The sequence below is a fragment of the Chenopodium album genome, chromosome 12 (genome assembly GCF_948465745.1).
Source record: "Chenopodium album chromosome 12, dcCheAlbu1.1, whole genome shotgun sequence".
Taxonomy (NCBI): Eukaryota; Viridiplantae; Streptophyta; class Magnoliopsida; order Caryophyllales; family Amaranthaceae; genus Chenopodium; species Chenopodium album.
This window is the reverse complement of record NC_137845.1, coordinates 50,226,209-50,246,919: the sequence shown is the minus strand read 5'-3', so window position 1 is coordinate 50,246,919 and position 20,711 is coordinate 50,226,209. Positions and strand designations below refer to the sequence as shown.

The window sequence follows — 20,711 nt, the reverse complement described above, 5'->3', positions numbered from 1 at the left end:
ATGTTAGAGCTTACTAGTAGCCTAGTGGTTAGAGCATTTTCTTTTCATTCAAAGGTCATGGGTTCTAATCTCTTGCTCAACATTTTGTTTATTTTTTTCTCCTCTCATTGTTTATTCTTCTTAATGTCCTTTTTTTTTTCTTTCTTTCTCAATGTCCTATTTATCCAATTTCCCAAATAATACAAAAACTTACCAACATAAAAGTTCGATCACATTGGGCAAGATTACTTTTCTACCTAAGATAATGAAACTGATGATATAATAATTTGCTTTCAAAACATGAAAACTAGTCAAGTTTAATTAGTATACTTGAACTATTAGTTATAAATCCTTATAATTAGTATTTTGGATCGATCATCTTATTTGATACGAAAAATCTATCTGATTCCAAATCTATTACAAAAAGATCTAAAAAAAACGAGGTTATTGTTTAAAGCGTTAAATAGGGGTAATATTTGATGTATTTTTTGAATAATAAAGGTTTGACAAATACGATTGCTAAGTAATTTTGATCCTTGATATTATGAACATTCTTTCACAAATGTGTCAGATTTTTCTTTTTATTAAAAAAAAATATTTAAAGGCGTTGATAAAAGGGTTTTAGATGGTACGGTGCCCTACCATCGTAAAAATCCAGGCTCTGCCACTGGGCTAGCTCATGCAAGAATTATGGCAAGAGAACGTGGGAAGAATTATGGTAAAAAGAATTAAGGAATTACTTGGAGAAGAGAATGAAAGAAATATGGAAAGTTTTGATATTAAGGTGATTGTGTATAATAATATATGGAAGTATGTTTGTCATGAAAAATAATATGGCAAAGAAGATTACTTGGGGAATAATCAAGAGGAATAAAAGGTAGGAAAATATGATGATCAAATATTAAGAAGATGGAAAAATAGAATTAAGGAAAATAATAGATTTTTGGGAGATAATTAAAAATACAATTTACCAAAATAATTTCCCTCAAAATAATACAAGAGGGCCGAAAATCTTGAGCTTCCCATAGCTCAGATTTTCGGACTTCTCTAGTAGTATTTAGGAAGATTTTGCTCGGTTTTTAAGGAATAAAAATAATTGTGTAAATAATATGGAATAATTAATTAAATAATTAATTAATTAAATACCAATTATTCACTAATAAATAACTAAGAAAAATCATATTTTCTATACATAGAAAATCCGAAATCCCTAGCTAAATAAAGGGAATTTTTGGCCATTTAATATAATTAATAAAATATAATTTTTCTTTAATTAAAATATCCGAAATATATAAATAATCCAGTTTTTAAAATAAGATAAATGGATAATAAATCTTATCCAAAATAATAATTAGATTTCAAAATACTTTTAGCGCCAAAATTCAAATATCATTTTGGCTTTAAATAATAAATTTACTAAAATACCCTTTTTATAAAATAATTCCTAATTAATTAATTAGAAATACGTATGAAAATACGGGGTATTACAGTCTACCCCCCTTAAAATAAGTTTTGACCTGAAACTTAGCCAAAAGAAACGAAAATCATTTTGAAATTATTGGTTCATGCACATCCTAACTTGACTCAAGACTCCAACCAAACTCAAGTAAGACTCGAAATCACTCAAAAATAACTCGAAAAGTAGACGCGCGAAACTCCATCGCCCTCTACCCCCCTTAAAAGAGGTTACACCCCCGTAACTCGACCACTGACCTTAGGCAAACAACTCTGGGTAACGTTTCCTCATATCAGCCTCAGCTTCCCATGTAGTCTCCTCAGTTTTCTGATTCGACCATAACACTCTCACAATTGAGAGGAATAATTGAGAGAAAAAAGAGACAAAGTGGAATAATTGAGAGAAAAAAGAGACAAAGAGGAGAATGGTGAGAAAAGGGAAATAAACTAATTTTAACGTAATGGCAAAATATTATATTGAAATTTTCCAAGAGAAGTAGAGGAAACCTAATTAAATTTTTTTTTGAGGGAATTGAAAATTAAAACGTATGGGAATGGTGAACGGACTATTAAAGAAACCAAAGATAAACAATAGGAAAAGACATAATAGGTAAAAATGAAAAGAAAAAAAAAAGTGAATTAATTGATATTAGGGAAAAAGCAGGATTAATATATTTAGGAATTGGGATGGAAAAAAAAGATAGAAGCAACGTTTGAATGAATTTTTTGTAAAAAAAATTATTTAAAAAAAGGAGGAAAAAAGAATTTAAAAAAAGGAAAACCAAAATAAATAAAAAATATATATTTTAAAACAGGAAGAGGACAAGTGTCCTTCCTACTTCCTGTTTTAAAATATTAGTATTGATGTTTAAGACCCGTGGTGCTTTGTTGAGCTCGATTTGCAGGACATCAATGACTATGTGTTATTTTCCTCTCTGTCCACTCCTAAGGTTGAATGGTATAAGGGACTCAAAGGTAACAATCGGTACCTCTGAGTGCATGTTCGAAGGCTATTAATCAAACTATCATAGCGACAGTTTCTTGCAGGGATAATATTTTTTTAATGTTTGTAATATTTGTAATATTAAAAATATTATGTGACTCTTTATTTTTAGTTTGTAATACTTTCCATTATTGATTAAGCATATGTCAAATAAAAAAAAGAAAGCAGGTGACTTGAAGAAAGAGGTGTTATCCTCTATAAGGACAACTCGTTGTTCGCCGCCTCTAATACCTCGAGTGTTGGTGTAGGAGGAGAAGTATTTCCATTCTACTCACAGTCCATTGCCATATTCTCAATAAGTCTAGAGTGAGAGTGAAGTAAATTAGATTTGTTAATACTTTAATAGCCGAATATTTTCACGTAAATTTTACATGTATTTCTTTCACTTACCTCACCATCTTACTATTTATATGGATTTTTCACTTTTAATCAACTAAGTTCACTATCTTATTTTCTATTATGCGTTCAAATAAAAAGGCAGAAGACAAATGTGACTTTTAATTCAACGTACCTTATTAGAGGCCTTAAATAGGTATACTAACAAAGAAGCCAAATTTGAGCTAAAATTAGGAATATGACTAGGATGTGTACTTGTTCAGTCACTTTCTATATTCCTTAACAAGATTTTTTAATCGTTGTTAACAGAAAATTCAATGCACATATAGTATCTTTTGAGTAATATGAAAATAAAGCAACAAATGTATAAAAGTGTTGTTCTCTCAAAAAATATGTATAAAGTGTTGTTTGATACTCTCTTAAATAATACTTGTATCTATCTTGTATAAAAAAAAATTAAAAATGACTAATGTTTGTTTATACAGAACAAATTTTTTGTCAATGCTTTAATTTAACAATAAAAATTTTTAAATCATAATTTCTAAAAAATTAGAATAATTCTAGTATTATTATTCTTATTTTTATTATTGTTTTTATTACTATTATTATAATATAATAATAATATATTATATATAATAAAATATATTATATTATAATATATATTCTTTATATATAGGTTGATGCATTTATGAGCTCGCCTCTTAAGAGAAATCCTCAGCGGCGTTATTTTTAGATGAAGAGAAAATGCAAGAATACTTGCAAGCAATAGCTCAAGAGTTCAATTTGATAACTTGTTATGTAATGAAGATTATGACATAACCAAAACCATCTATAACTCCTAAATATAACCATAGATGGTTTGACCTACTTGTGAGAGGTACATAAGTATTCTACGCTCTCACGTTCGATCCCATTTATAATTCATTGACTTCAAAATTTATTAGGAATACTAAAAATGTGTTATGACATGAAAAAAAAAATTACGTAATGAATGAAAACCCTATATAGGCGAAAACTTACAGCCATGGAAGTATAGCATCCTCACATGCAATATTCTCAACCGAGGCAGTATAAGGATATGAGATTGAAGTCGACACAGTCTCTGGAGCTTTTTTGGCTAAGAGAAGTTTGGAGAATAATTGTGATGAGAATCAAATAAATGGTAGCAAAATTGTGGAAAGGGACAAATATTTTGGAAATGGAGACACGAAGTCCTTAATTGAGTTACGACCTTTTCCACTATATCCAACGACATGGTTCAACTTGAACCAGCAGATGAAATGAAGTTGATGCCTCTATTAGTCAAAGGTCCTTCCACATAGAATATAATGAAAATGTCTCGAGAAAACAATCTCATTGTAAGTTCCAAATCACTTTAACACATCTTTTTGTGGTATCTTGAAATATTTTAACAGTTAGAAATATATCCCTAAGTGACTTAATTTAACCCTCTCCCTTTAAATTATGAATGTACACAATTGAGTTAATGTCTAGCAAGGATGTATCCAAGTTTGATCCAAAAATGGATGAATTGAAAAAATGGCCTAGACGAGATGTTGCTATTACAGGATTAGCTCCACCTGAATATGCATTTGATTTTTATACACGTGTATTTAGTCTCAATTACGGAGTTAATGAGGTATATATGATGAATTATTCCCTTTTAGATTATTTATATATTCTAAAATCATTTGCTCCCTCATCTAGATTAGTTGCATTACATATTCGTTTTACTTAACCTATGAACTAAAAGTTTAGTTAATTAAAAAATGTGGCTATACATTAATACTATTGATTTATTGAACAGAATTATGTATGTGGGAGTATACACTATGTCGTGGCTCCATATTAGAGCAAAAAACTTGGAAAATCTCAACTAAAGGCATACATGGTATTGAACTCAAGACAACTAAATTAAATTATCGATTATTAAAATTCAATAGTGACAATTGATAATGACATATATATAGTACGTAATTAAATCAACAACATGATAACTAGATATAAAATTGTATACAAATATCATTTTGTTAAACTCAATTCAATCCACACCCCTTTTTTTTTATCAATACATATTTTTTTAAAGATCATAATAAGGTGAAAGGACCTATATTTGGACACCTCAGCTCAAGATAGCAGGCTAAACCCTTTAGAAGTGGGAGTGAAAGGTAAGAGAATCTCTATTCTAAAGTCTCTTTAGTGAAATTATTTGATCCTAGATTGTGAGTTGCTAACTTTATTTTCCACTAAATTACAATTAGCACATTTATAATAAGTAAGGTTAATGTACACGTTCCATCACATTCCTAGATCAAAATTAGCACGCAAATTCCAAATAAGTAATATTAACACGTAACATTAAATTCCTATTAATCTATTATACAAAGTATCGAATTGGTAAGAATGTGAAAATAATCAGACATATAGTACTTTTTTTTTTGAGGGAAACCAAGCTAATGCATTAACTTAGGGACATAAAGTCCGAGAGTACATAAGGAGAGATCTCCGGAGGGTAATGATTCACCACACTTGTTCAACCCCAAACGACACTAGCTTAGCAAGGTGATATGCAACAAAATCGCCATCCCTTTTTACATGAGACCAACTAAAAAACTTGAAATTACAGCTCAAAGACAAAATATCCTCTAAAACATTATCAAAACCAGTGAAGAAAATGGAAGCTTTCGAGAGACGATGCACAAGAACCTGGCAGTCCGATTCTAGTACTACCTCCTCCAAACCATGCTGCTTGGCGAGCTTCATAGCAAGCAAGAGTGGCTTTGCTTCAGCAACTTTCGGAGGCCACCAAGCTCGAGATCTCGGTGTTGTAGCAAACACCACTGTCCCCTCGTGGTCTCTGGCCACTACCCCCAAACCCACCAACCCTTTATCCCCCAAGGTAGCATTAGCATTGAGTTTAAACCTTCCTGCAGGCGGAGCTACCCATTTACTGCTCTATTTGGCTTTCTTTGGGGCTGTGGCATAGATCTTCTTATTGTATTCGCTATTCTCCTGCACAAGTCTCTGGTGTCTAGCCAAAAAAACGTCATTTGGGGGTGCATTTTCCTTGAAAGACTTTCTGATTACGCTCCCCCAGATCACCCATGCCAAATAAGCTGCTTTTTGCTTCAAGGTCACCTCTGCCTCCATCCAACGAGCCACCATATCAACCATATCTTCGCCATTATGATGCAACATAGAAGTGCAGCCACTCTCCTCCCACAAATCAAGCACTCGACCATATTTAAAAAGGGCATGGTGGGCTATTTCACTCGCTTGACTGCACCAGGGACAAGCAGCCTGGTCAAGCAAATGATGAGACACTAGCAGCTCTTTAGTAGGGAGCGTCTTTGTACACATTCGCCAGAGAAAATGCTTGACTTTTGGAGAGACATCAAGGCCCCAAATACCAACCCAAACCTGGTGAAACTGATCAAAATTGCAGCCCTTTCCTAGCATATAAGAAGTCTTCGTGGAGTATAAGCCGTCTTTTGAGAACGCCCAAGTCAGAACGTCTCTCGGGCCCCTCAAGCTTAGAGGTATAGAGGGCATGCTTTTTTTATCACTTTTAGTGAAAATAGAAGAGATGGGCTCTACATTCCATTACATACATGACAAGTCAATTAAATCACTGACCTGAGATACCTCTTCGGTTTCTTGACTTGTAATGAATCTCCCCTCCTCGTCTGCTAGCCACGGGTCCTTCCAAATATTCACATTCTGCTCATTGCCAATCCGCCAAATCAAGCCTTCTTTAAGGAGCGCTTTTGAGCTCTGAATGCTCCTCCAAGAATAGCTACCCCCATACCCCAAAGCTGCATCAAGGAAAGACCGATTTGGGTAGTACTTTGCTCTCATAACTTGAGAAAGTAAGGAATTTTCCTTAAAACCAACCTCCATGACTGCTTACCAAGAAGTGCATCATTAAATACCTCAAGGTCCTTAAAACCCATCCCTCCGAGACACTTAGGAGTGCACATGGCCTCCCAAGATTTCCAGTGTAATTTACGAGCATTCCCTTTTTGACCCTAGAAAAACCGCGCTATCATGGATCTAATATTCTGGATTACCGAGCTTGGAAATTTATAAACGCCCATAAGGTATGTCGAGATGGCTTGGATCACTGCCTTGAGTAGTACTTCCTTCCCTGCTCTTGAAAGTAACTTCTCTTTCTAACCCTGTAATTTCTTCCATATTCTGTCAGTGACTGCTTCAAAGATTGCTCTCTTCGATCTCCTTGCTACAGTAGTAATGCCCAAATATTTTTTGTGCTTATCAACACGCCTCATGCTTAACACTCCCATCAATTCTTCTTGCTTATCTATGCTCACTCCTCTACTGAACGAAACCTCCGACTTTTCATAATTAATTTTCTGCCCAGATGCTACTTCATACTTGTTAAGAACATCAACTATTACTTTGCATTATTGTCGATTCGCTCTAGCAAAGAGTAAACTGTCATCAGCAAATAAAAGATAGGAAATAACAGGTCCATTCCTACTGGATTTTGCCCCATGTAGTTCTTTCCTTTGAATTTTATTCTGTAACATACGGGAAAAAGAATCAGCTACCAGAAAGAATAAATAGGGAGAAAAAGGATCTCCCTGCCGAAGTCCCCTAGATGGAGACACCCTATCACACACACTTCCATTGATGATGAAAGAGTAAGAAATAGTTGTCACACAGCTCATCACCAAATTAACCCATCTACCATTGAACCCCATAGTGAGAAGCATCTTTTTCATAAAGCCCCATTCAACCCTGTCATAAGCCTTGTTCATATCTAATTTTATTGTACCCTTCCTTGTATGGAACAATTCAAGAGCAATTAGAGCATTATCAGTATTAAGATGTCCCGAGAAAAACGCACTCTACTTCTCCGTCACAATTCCAGGAAGAATATTTTTCAATCTAAGGACAATTACTTTCGAGACAAGCTTATACAGAACATTACATAAGCTATTAGGCCTAAACTCTGACATCACAATTGGTTCTTTAATTTTAGGGATCAAGACAATATTAGTATTATTTACATGCTCCGGAGAAGAAAAACCATGCAAAATATTATCAACAAACTTTGCAACATCATCACCAACTATATCCGGAAATTTTGGTAAAAGATAGCATGTATACCATCCGGCCCCGGGGCTTTGCAAGGGTGCATTTGCGGTAAGGCTGCAAAAATTTCATCTTTTGTATACGGGCGAAGAAGTTCTCCATTATTGTCAGGGGATACAATAGACTGCACATGTTGCAACACTTCCTGTAAACTGGACTCCGAAAGCAAAGAAGAGTCAAATAATTTCTTGTAGTATTTACTAACAATAGTCTCAAAATTCTCCTCATCTTCCTGCCAAATGCCATTCTCATTATATAGCCCTTCTATAGTATTTCTTTTCTTGCATTGGGAAGCTTTTTGATGATAATACTTCGTATTTCAATCGCCATCTCGAACCTCAAGGACTCGTGACCTTAAATACCAGTGCGCCTCATGTTTCTCCTGAAGTTCATTCAAAACCTTTTTTTAACTTGACACATCTAGCACAACTTTCAGTTGAAATAGCTTCTTGTTGCGCTGAATGGAGGGCCTTCTCTACCTTGTCAATTTGAACTCCAAGCTCATCAAACTTCCCCTTACTCCATGCAATCAGCCTGCTGCCCATAGAACTCAGCTTCCCCACCATATCAAGCCTAGCAGTCCCACTCCATGCCTTACCATGAACACACAATTTTATGTAACAACGAGCACTTTTTATTCCACTATTTGAAAATAGGAGAGTACAAGTAACCCTTTAAAGGTTTATATTACAATATGATTCTCTCTATATTACTCTCTAAGGAGTATTACAAAGTAGGAATAGTGGATTCGTAAAGAAGGTAAATAGTACAAGGAGGTATAGTATGTAGGAAGTCTTATGTATGGTTTGGCTTCTTGTGTTGTGTTGTATTCAATGATTGAATGCCCATGACCTATATTTATAGGTGTAAATGGAGCTTGGAAAAGATGGCCGGAATATTCTAAGAATTCCTCCATCATTCTTGTATCCATAATGTTCTAGAAAATTTACAAACCATGTATTAATAGCTTCCAATGTCAATAATGCTCTAGAACATTCAAGTATGTTATTGTTCTAGAGAAACCATGAGCAATTGAGCAAGTAATGACCTTGCTTGATAATTCCGGAAGCACCTAGAATATCCACAATACTCCACCAAAATAATGGGCTTATATAATTTGGGCCATACCCAACAACTTATTTTTGTTGCTTCAATCGGTGTGTTGAAGCTTAAAGGTTTTGATGATGATGAACTTAAACTAAAGCAAACTCAATTAATAAAGGTTTATAAGTGTTTGATTAGTACAGGTGAAGTTGACCTTGGAGGTGGAAGAGTAACTCAGGCTAAGAAGACATGAAGAGACCTTTGAAGAAAAGTTAAACAATATAGAAGAAGAGTTCTCTAACAAGAACTGAGTTCCTTAACAGGAATGTTCCCTAATAGGAACTTGGATGATGCATGTTGAAGACAGTAAGTTCTGGAAGGAACTTAGTCTGCGAAGTTCCAGTTGAAGACTGAAGAACGAGTGACAGCAGGAACTTGATCCTGGTCTGCGTGAAGCCCAAGTAATTCAGTATTACAGAAACGCGGCACAACAATATTAATTTAGTTAAGATTTTATCTTCTTAGATTTATTGTTAAATATGTTAAGTAGATACGCACGAAACTTATTAGAGGCATGACAAGATAATTGGCAAATTTAATTAAACGGAAAAAGATAAAAGAAAGATTTTAAGTAAATAAATAATTTGTTTCTTAAAATCTGGTTTTATCAAAAGATATTATTTGTTTTGCTATAACTTATCTTATCTTATTTTCTGAAAAGATTTTCTCTTAAAAATTTACATAAAACTTTATTTTGTGATTTAGTTAAATTAACTTATTTATCTTTTGAAAAACCCTACTTGCTATATGAGTTAATCTTGTATAAATAGTAGAGATCACATTTTCATAAGTTTTTGTGAGTTTTGCGTGAAGAAATCTCTGAGCTTAATTTGGGTAAGTTTGCCAAGCTTTAATCTTGTCATAATTATTTCGGGTTTCGTGCATTGCTTGCCTAACATATTCTAGGTGTTATTTTCTGTAATTGGTTGGGTTATTGGGTGTGTGTGTATGAAATTTATATTGCATACATGTAAGATAGCTTTGAGTGTAAAAGCTGTGAAATAGTACTGTGAGAGTATGAGAGAATTCAAGTTGGGAACTTGAGTTGGGTAGGATAGGGTCCTACTGTGTAGCAGGTTCTATTTGGAACTTGTGAGAAAAGGTCTGTCATATAATAGGTTTGTAACTTGGTGTTTGCCCTATTATAGTGGATTGGTTGTTATCTGGAAATCCCTTAGAAGGGTCGAGGTTTTACTTCTAGTTGGGCCCTTGAAGGTTTCCTCGTAAAAACCTGTGTGTATTGCAAAGTTCCCTTATATTCTGTTTTATATTTTTAAAAGTAGTCACTAGCAACTCACCTACAATTCACCCCCCTCTTGTAGTGTTCGTTTCAACTAACAATTGGTATCAGAGCGAGGTTCTCACGTTTAAGCAGATAATTTTGCTGAGTAAGTTCCTGAGGAGAAATGAACTACAAGGAGAAACTTGAAGAAGGGTATTCCAACCAACGTCCACCTATGTTCAACGTTAAGTTTTACACCTACTGGAAAGAACAGAATGGAGATCTTCATCAAGGCTGAAAATTACCAGGTTTGGCGTGTTATTGAAGCTGGTGATTTTGAGGTAACTGCAACCAATGATAAAAACGAGGTAGTTCCTAAACTCATTTCTGATTATGACAAAGAGGACTATCAGAAACTTGAATTGGATGCTTTAGCAATAAAATATTTACACTGTGGACTTGGACCTCATGAACATAATCGTGTCATGGGATGTAAGTCTGCTAAACAGATTTGGGATCTACTGGAGTTAACTCATGAAGGTACAAATGAGGTAAAACGTTCTAAAATTGATTTATTGATGTCTAGATATGAAAGGTTTGAAATGCAGTCAAAGGAAACCATAGAAGAAATGTTTACTAGGTTTAATGATATAATTAATTAACTGAGTTCCCTTGGCAGGCACATTCCTATTGACGAACAGGCTAGAAAGATCTTAAGAAGCCTAGCACAAGATGAACGTTGGAGATCCAAAGTTACTGCCATGAAGGAAGTAAAGGATTTCACCAAGTTCAATATGGAACAACTAGTAGGATCGTTGATGACTCATGAACTACACCTGAGTTCCAATACTAGAAATTCCAAAAACAAAGCCTTGCTCTAAAGGCTCAAGATTCAGAGGACTCGAAAGTTGATGAAGAAGAGATGGCGATGCTAGTCAAAAGATCTAAAAAGATGATGAATAACAGGAAGTTTGATAGGAACAAGAAGTTCACAAGTTCCAGAGACACTACCTGTTTCAAGTGTGGAGCAAAAGATCATTTCATTAAGGACTGTCCACTTAAGGAAGGAAAGACTAAAGGAAAGGAGCAATCTAAGGAGTCTAAAGTCTATAAGTCACAATTCACTAAGGACAATGTGAAGAAGGCAATGCTAGCTGCCTGGGGAGACACAGATTCAGAAGAGGAAGAAGACCAACCTCATGAAGAAACTGCGCATCTATGTCTAATGGCCAAAACTGATGAAAAGGCCAAATTGAAGGAGCTCGAGGCTGAGGTATGGTTCTCTCAAAATGATTTAAGACATTTTTCTAAGGAGAAACTAATATGTGCTGTTTTAGACATTCAAGAAGAACTTAAAGAATTACATAGAGCTAAACAGCAAAGTGACAAAGCTTTAACTATTTACAGAGAAAATAGTGAGTGGGTTGGTAATATGAAGTTTGACATTCAATGCAGGTTCTTTAGTCTTTTTGATGATAACATTGTTTTAAAAGAGACTATAGAAAAATTGAAAAACTATAAAATACTTTTGAATGTGGAACTGTCCTTGTTAAAACTTGGTATTGATACTCCTAACTCTGAAGTTCCAACTCTAGCTCAGTATACTAATTTCGAAAAATTGAAATTTGATTTGGAAGATGTAAGGATGTAGAAAGCTAGACTTGAGGGGGAACTTGAGAAGGTTAGGAAAGGAAAATAACCTATTGAGTATAGAGTTCCTGACTGGGTTACTAATTGTTGGGAATATTTCAAGCCTTATCCCAAACTTGAACCCCACTGTGATCATACACTTAAGCATGGTGGCGTCCAAAGGGAAGGAAGCTAGAGCAAAAGAGTCGCCAACAAGTTTTAGGAACTTGTAAACCGTTCACAGGGTGAAGGTTACACCCCTTAATGATCCATGAGATTGCTAACTCCAATAGGTCTGGAATCATGACTGGTGTTCGGAGATGAAGGTACAAATCCAACCTAAAAGAGATTGAACCTGCTCTAAAAATAGGCCTCTACTTTATTCTGCTCGTATTCATGTGCGCTTTCTGACTAACATGCAATCAATAGGTTAACCTTAAACCTGTTTATCTATGTTGGTTGAATATTAATGCATAGATAAAACTATTATTGGCGATCACTTGAATTATAATCATATTAGCCCTAAACAAGATTATTAATTATCTTATTAAGCGTGATTACAAGTACAAATTCTCTTTAAACATGCATAAAAGCTGTGATTAAGCAATAAAAAATAAATAAGCATCAAGCAACATAAAAATCACCATAATTAATAATAAAAACAATAATTATAACAATAATAATCATGTTAAAGCATAATAATAGCAAGATCCTAGGCATGATACTAACAAGATTAATAACAAATCCTAGCATGTCACTAAATATAAAAATCAAAGCTTTAGCCCTAGCATGATACTAACATGATATTGATATGATATTAGAAAGCACAGGAAGCACCCTAAACATGATACTAGAAAGCAATAATAACATCCTAACATGATGCTAGGAATTAATAAATAATAAACATGCTTTCTACAAGAATAGAGCAATAAGACTACATACTTTGATGCCTCGTATCTCTTTCTAATAACAAAATACCAAAGGATTTATGTCTTCGTCGTGTGCAATTACTAGATATATAAATGGATCAAATTATGGAGATAGTTAAGTTCGTACATTTGGGTCGTCGTTTTATCATAGCTAGAGGTACTAACGATCTTTGGGCTAGTGAAATAGCTCAAAGCCCAATTGGACGGATCCTATAAGGTCACACAAAGGGTCTAGATCGGGCACGAGAGGACAAGGACCATGATGGGCCTCATCCTCTAGTATGGCCGGCCACATGGAGTGGATTGAAGGGTTTTGGGCTTCCTAACCCTAGTCTAATTATAATGGGATTATAAATAGACTAGGTGCCTAGGGTTTGCTAAGATGTATGAAATTATCTGATCAGTGAGATCAAACCCTAATTAGCAAACACGAGACCAACCCCTCTCATACTCCTCTCTATCTCACGGCTCTCTCCTCCCTCGGCGCCAGTGTGGTGGTTCGTGGTGGTGGTGGATCGTGGTGGTCGGCTTAGTCCATTAAAGGTGGCGATCGCAGTTTTCCTCTATCACTCGACCAATCTAGTATTGGTGGACGGCTCATTCGAAGCTCGTGGACTAAGTAGAGGAGCAACGCTTGGGGCTCTATTCTCTCCCTGATTTGTCAATCATTTGCTACGTGGAATTCACGCTTCAAAGGTATGATTATGTGTCTTGTGTGTTATGCATGTGTTCTTCGGATTAGGTACTTTTATGAATATGATTCATGATTTTTCGCTGTGTAATACCTATAAACTCCTACAGTGGTATCAGTTAGCCTCTTGCATGAACGCGCTTGATCATATTAACACGATTAATTTGAAGTCCATGTTAATTTTATAATCAATTAAGAGGGAGAAATTAATTTAATTATGGTTCAATTATTATATTTAATGTGATTAAACTTTTGGAATTGATTAAATGAGATTTAATTATGCTCAAATAGCCATGAAGAGGACCGAATTAAGCCCTAAAATGTTCGAAATTTTTGAACCCCCTAACCCTAATTTCGATTTTTCGAAAATTCATAGCTTAAAATATGATTTTGGTGCTTGAGTTTTGATTTAATTCGAATGTTTTATGCTTCATAATTTTAATCGGATTGATTTATGCATAAAAATGTTTTGTGTATGATCATTGATTTAATTTTAAGAGTTAGAATTAAATTGGGATTAATTTTATGATGAACCCTAATTTTAAAGTTGAATGTTGATTTAATTTTAATTTTTGGATTGATTTGATTTAATTTTGATAAATGTTATTTTAATTATAAAAAAAAAGAAATAGTTTTAAGGTCGGCAGCCGCGGCTGGGTGGCGCAGCTACGACGGTCCAAGAGGGAGGGGAAGGGAGGGCGGAGGTCCGTGGTGGCGGTCCAAGAGGGAGGGGAAGGGAGGGCGGAGGTCCGTGGTGGCTGTGGGCAGCAGCGTGCAAGTGTTGCACGGCTGCTACCCTTGCGGCAGTGGCTGGTGTTGGCAGCCAGTTACCGTGGCTAGCTTCGGCTAGCCAACCACAGTGGCCAGCAGTGGTGGCTCACGGTTTTCAAAAAAAAAAAATTAAAATTATTTTATTATAAAAATATTTCAAGATAAATATGATTTATTTTGGGATAAAATAAAATATTTTGAAAATATGGTCTTTTATTTTAAAAGATAAAATCGGTTTTATTTGGATAAAATCTTTTATTTTAGGATAAAATCAAATATTCAAAAGTTGTTATGTTTGATATTATCCATATTTAAAGTTGTTAAATTAGTAATTATCCATGATTAAAGTGGTTAATTTTGGATAAGATTGATTAGGATATTCTGAGCATATTCCAAAAGGATAATAATTGATTTAAATAATGTGATTGTCCCATAATTAGATTAGGATAATTGATTTTAAAATTATTTGATTGGCTAATAATTAGGATAGAATCTCCTAAAGTTGTTAGGATAATCATGGAAGATTAAATATGATTTATCTCTCTAGATTAAAATAAGATTTGATTTTATCTCATGCCTAAATTAAAATATATGATATTTTATGATTGGTCATGAATAATATATGATATTATCTAATTATGATTTAAAGTATATGATATTTTAGGAAATGCGTTGCCTTAATTATAAACCATTCGATGTTGTAGTTTAGACAAACATGTTGAGTGATTTATTATATGGCACTTTTATAATATATGATATTATGTTGCTATATATAGACTAGTATGACCCATAGATTCTAAAATACGATCTGCGCATCGTGATGTATTTTTGTAATCTAAATACGGTCTGCGTACCGTTAAGTATTTTTGTAACTTTTATTTAAAATAAATAGATTAGTTACTTAAATAGTGTTAGTCCAAAGAAGCCCATGAAGTGAAGGCCCAAAGGAGCAAGGTGGATGGAGATCCATGATGATTCAAGTGGGAGCTTTTCATTTCTAGTTTTCTTAGGACTAAGGGGCCATACTATGTCATGTTTTATTGCATTAGTAGATTATGCATGTTAGATTTTATTTATGTTGATTGATGATGCGCTAGAGTTCACTAAATAATCACAACATAAATGAATCTAGGTCCCAGCAATATTGAGATTGCTTTTCTAATTAGATAACCAACAATCCTTCGATCGTGAGTGATGGGTCGGCCTCAGCAGAGTGTCACTTGTTATCTTGGGTAATTTGGGGTAGATCACGTTCTACATATTTAATTGGTTATGCTCAACAAGGTTACCTAAAGCGTTTAGAACCTTGAAGCAAAGGATAATAATTAAGCATGTGATGGTTAATTATTCAACCAAGAGTTACAAGAGTTGTAATCAGTAAAGAGTTTACTCACCTTGAAAATGTAATGCTTGATGGTAAGGCCTCAGTCCGGTCAACTATTACACAAATAAAGGATCTTGGAATCACTTAAAATTCAATTGGGATCATTTAATTATTGAATAAAGTGCTTTAAAGTTACCTAATTAATTTGTATATGGCACTTTAATGTTAAATTAAACATAATTATTAAACTTTGCCTTATTTTGACATAGATGGGTAGCTGTAACAATGATGATAGTAATTCTTTACCACCAACAATGAAAACAAGGCTTAATTTTCTCAACTTCAACGATTGGGAAAGCGAACTTAGAAGTGTTCTAAGGAACGAAAATCTCGAATTTCGTTTAGACTTACCAATTGAGGGCAGATTTAGTCCAGGCATGACTCCTGAGAAGCATTTGAGAAATGTTTCAGATTCTAAGAGAGTCGGATATGTAATGTTGTCTTCTATTCCAGAGGATTGGGCTAGAAGATTCATGGACTATGAACCTAATCTCTTATTCAAGTGCTTACGTGATGTTTGCAATGGAATACTGAATTCCCATGGTGATGGGAAATTGGATGGAAACGTCGAGGAAATCATTAATATGGTTCCCAAGAATGACGACTCTTGGACTGGAAATATTAGGTTTGAAACCTACAAGATCAATGGCGAGATAATTTTGAGAAAACTCTTTCCAGGTCAGTCAGTACAGATTCATGTGGATATGATGGTTCAACTATTTAACCGCATGAGTATGTTAGGGAGACCATACAAAGATCATCAGGTTCATGATATAATTCTGCATTCTTTACATGATGGTTTTGACCTCGAGAAACTTTCACAAGATGGTGAGGATTCTGCAGTCAAGCTAGTTGATTTACTCAAGAATCATGCAAAGAATTACCTGAAAGGAGAATAAGCTAGTACTTGAACAAGGATGTCCTCACTAAGATGAAGTGACAGGTAAGACTTACCTAATATCTTATGTTATAAACATTATAACTTTCACTTAGGTATGTGATACCAAGTTGCAGTGTTTAACATTATAAATGTTGGACAGGAACTGCAAAGAAGTGAGGCTAGCATGGAAATGGAGCTTGAAGGTGCACTAGAAATGTTCGAGTGGCCAGAGATAGCTTCATAGTTTTAATATCTGAATATTTATCATGATTTTAGAACAATTTCCAGTTTTTTGATGAGACAATTTTCAGTGTTAGTTTGGAAACTGATTTATTTTTACTTGGCTTGGACAAGTGTTAATCCATGACCAAGGTAATAAATTGTCTTCATTTTGCTAGATATGAGTTATTTTGTTTTATGACATTGATATAAGTAGATCACAAAAGCAAAATTAGATGATTTAAAGTAAACTTACTTATAACAAAGTAAGATTAGGTCACATAAACCATTTTGCACATCCAAAGTTACATTGGATGGACTCTTATTCTAAATTGATTATGAATCACTTGAGAATTAAAAGTAATGCTTGATAAGGTAAGATGACCAAGTTGCCTTTTAGTTGAAAGGGTAAAAGATCTAAAATGACCTTTTGGAACTCATACATATGATGTGCGTGGATCATAAGTTCAAGGATTAGCAAAGAGATTTAACTATTTTATTGCTTTTACTAACGATTTAAGTAAATATATCGATAATTACTTAATGAAGTAAAGCTTGGAATCATTGAAAAGTTCAAAATTCCAAAATGAAATGTAAAATCAGTTTGAGATGAACAATTTAACACCACAATATGATTGTTGTGATAAATATTTAACTCAAAATCAATGATTATCTAAAAGGGAATTGTTGAATTAGTTCACAATCCAGAAACATTACAATTAAAATGTATGTTAAAAGAAGGAATCAAACTTTACTTGCCATGGTTCGATCCTAGATTAGCTTTAATGATTTACAAATATCGTTTTGAGGATATGCATTATAACAACAATTACAAATATACTAAACAGGAAACTTAACCAAAGCAATAGAAAAGATGTCATAAGAGTTATGATTTGGAAATGTTCCAAAAGTTATCTTTTCTAAACAGGATTAAGGGTTATGAAATCAATGTAAAATGTTTACAAAGATGACATAATACACCCTAAATCAGAAAAATAGTTCTTCATGGGTTTTCTCATGGAAACTAAGAGGTATTATTCCTACAATCACGTAGATACAAAGTGTTTGTTGCTTACAATAGTGTCTTTATAGAAAGAAATGTCTTCCTACAAAGCCAAGTGGGGGTAAAGTTAGATCTCGATGAAATTCGAGATGAGCAACAAATGGATGTGGATAATACTACATCAGATACGAGGGCGTATGAAATAAGCTAATTTGATAATTCATATGTCGAAGCAAGCTAATTCCACTAGCGAGGCTTCTGTCGTCCCACTTGAATGAAAGGCTTCAAAGAGTTGAAGAGAATAATTCTATTGTTGCTCATACCTATTGTAGGTTACTTGGGATCAAAACAAACAGTTTGTTGAAATCTTGAGAAAAGGTGGATTCTAAAATTTTCCTATTGGAATGGTGAGAACCCATGCCCTACAAGCAAGCTTTGGATAAGTGCTAACTCAAGAAATGACTTAAAGCCAAGATATCCAGTATGGACTCCATGTCTATAAAGATGTGCTAGTCCATGATAGTCTTACAAATAGGGTCAAACCAATTAGATGCGTAAGCCTATTCGGATTATTCTAGTTATGGAGATCAAAATCACCTTCTTGAAATGTTCTTGATGGAGGATATGTATATGATACAACCTAAGAATTTTGAAATCCAGAAATCCTAGAAAGTTTTGCAAACTTCAGAAATTCATTTATGGATTGAAGTAAGCATCAGGGAGTTGAAACATTCGTTTCGATTAGGCAATCAAAACAGTTTGATTTCCTCAAAGAACAAAAAGGAATCTTGTAGAGACAAGAAGTTTAGTGGGAGCAATTGGTCTTCTTGGTCATGTAGTTCATATGAAATGACATATCAATGCTTGAATCAGTCAAGCAGTGATTAGAAAGTTGTTTCTATATGAAAGACTAAGAGATGTTGAGTACATATTGGGAATTAAGATCCATGAAGTGAATCTTGAAGAATAATTGAACAACATCGAGAGACTTACGTTGATAAGGTTCTTGACAAGTTCATGAAGCAAGACTCTAAGAGAGGATGTTTTCCCATGTTTCATGATAGTACGCTCAGTAAAACTTAGTGCTTTCAAAAGCTAATAGAGTTGAGTTGTATGGATAGTGTACCTTATGCTTTTGCAAAAGGGTCCATTATATGTGCCATGATATGTACAAAGCAAAATATTACATATGACTTGTGCATGTGTAGCAATTTTTCAAGTAAATTCAGAATAAGCATACTGAAAGTTGCAAAGAGCAAAATCCTTGAGTACTTGAGAAGAACTAAAGGAATTTTTTTAGCTAATGATGTTAAAAGTGAATAAGTTGTCAAAAGGTTATACAGATGCAAGTTTCCAAACAGGCAAGATGACTTTAGATGGTGATCTAAATGCATGTTTATGTCTGTATGAAGAAGGATAGTAAGCTTGAAAGAGTTCAAAGTAGAATACTGTTGCATACTCATTGTCAGAATATGTGTTGTATTTACAGTAAGAGTAGTTAAGGATGAAGTTTGGATCAAATTGTCTTGTGACTAAAAGGACACCTTTGCCAAAACAAAGGAGTCAGGGTCACATCACAAACCCAAAACGAATAGATTTGAGATATCACCTCATTTATGAGATCAATGACAGGCGGAATGTCGTGATCTGCAAAGTTTTATTATGAGTGAGAAATCACTAAACCCCTTCCATAGACTAAGATATGAGAGTCATATTAAAGACTTGGATTAAAGCAAGTTATATGATTCAAGTAGTATATGTTTTAAGAAAACATATTACATAACGAATGCATATACTTGCAGAATTATGTTTAAAATAGAAATTTCATTTCTCTTATTTAATTATGGTTTTGGAAATTAAATAAAATGTCCAAAATAATTATGGATTTATGGGCTCATCAGGTTGATTTGTTAATGACCTGGTGAATGAAACCCCACAGGTGAACAAAATCCATATATTATTCCAGTTCCTAGTTCGGAATCATTAAACTGGACATAAATGATTTCAATAAATGGACTAGCATGTAAGATTGATTGGATAGCGCAGTTTCATGGGCTATAGGGGCATAGTGATGCTCGGTCAATCACTTGGATATGCATGAATGATGCATGATCGAACTATTGACCTACTTTGAAGTTCAAGTATAGAGCTTCCGGATATATTAGTGGATTCATTTGACATGAGTGGAGCATTATATTCATTCAATGATTGATTTAACTGTGGTACACTCAAACGTCTACCCGTAATTGGAGATTATAAAGTGTGTTTCCCGGTTATTTCAAAAGTTGAGTGGGTGCCTTGTTGCCACAAGATTGGATTGAGTCTACCTATTAAATTAGGAAATGTGTCATGGCCGCTTGAAGAGGGAGAATTCAGAAAATACGTGGGCGCGTTCAAATGCATTACTCAGTAATCATTTGGTTTTGTAATTCTAACTCAGATTTCAAGAAACGATTTGTAGATTAATATGATCTCGACATGTGATGCAATCATATTATCAAATCGACACATATTGACTTAAGGAATTTGAATATTGTACACTTGTCTCAGACAAGTGGGAGATTGAAGGATTTATGTCTTCGTCGTGTGCAATTACTAGATATATAAATGGATCAAATTATGGAGATAATTAAGTTCGTACATTTGGGTCGTCGTTTTATCATAGCTAGAGGTACTAACGATCTTTGGGCTAGTAAATAGCTCAAAGCCCAATTGGACGGATCCTATAAGATCACACAAAGGGTCTAGATCGGGCACTAGAGGACAAGGCCCATGATGGGCCTCATCCTCTAGTATGGCCGGCCACATGGAGTGGATTGCAGGGTTTTGGGCTTCCTAACCCTAGTCTAATTATAATGGGATTACAAATAGACTAGGTGCCTAGGGTTTGCTAAGATGTATGAAATTATCTGATCAGTGAGATCAAACCCTAATTAGCAAACACGAGACCAACCCCTCTAATACTCCTCTCTATCTCACGGCTCTCTC

At 34.3% G+C, this 20,711-nt stretch overlaps 1 protein-coding gene and 1 pseudogene across 1 annotated transcript; one reads left to right on the top strand and one right to left on the bottom strand.

Annotated features, from left to right (window-relative positions):
• Positions 1-3,235: 3,235 nt before the first annotated feature.
• On the top strand, positions 3,236-4,691 carry LOC145571276 (uncharacterized; annotated as a pseudogene).
• Positions 4,692-5,293: 602 nt separating this feature from the next.
• On the bottom strand, positions 5,294-5,720 carry LOC145571275 (uncharacterized). The gene is made up of 2 exons (XM_081630340.1): positions 5,717-5,720; positions 5,294-5,658 (listed from the first exon to the last, which is right to left on the bottom strand). Exons 1-2 carry the CDS (start codon positions 5,718-5,720, stop codon positions 5,294-5,296), a joined length of 369 nt encoding a protein of 122 aa, XP_081486466.1.
• Positions 5,721-20,711: the final 14,991 nt, after the last annotated feature.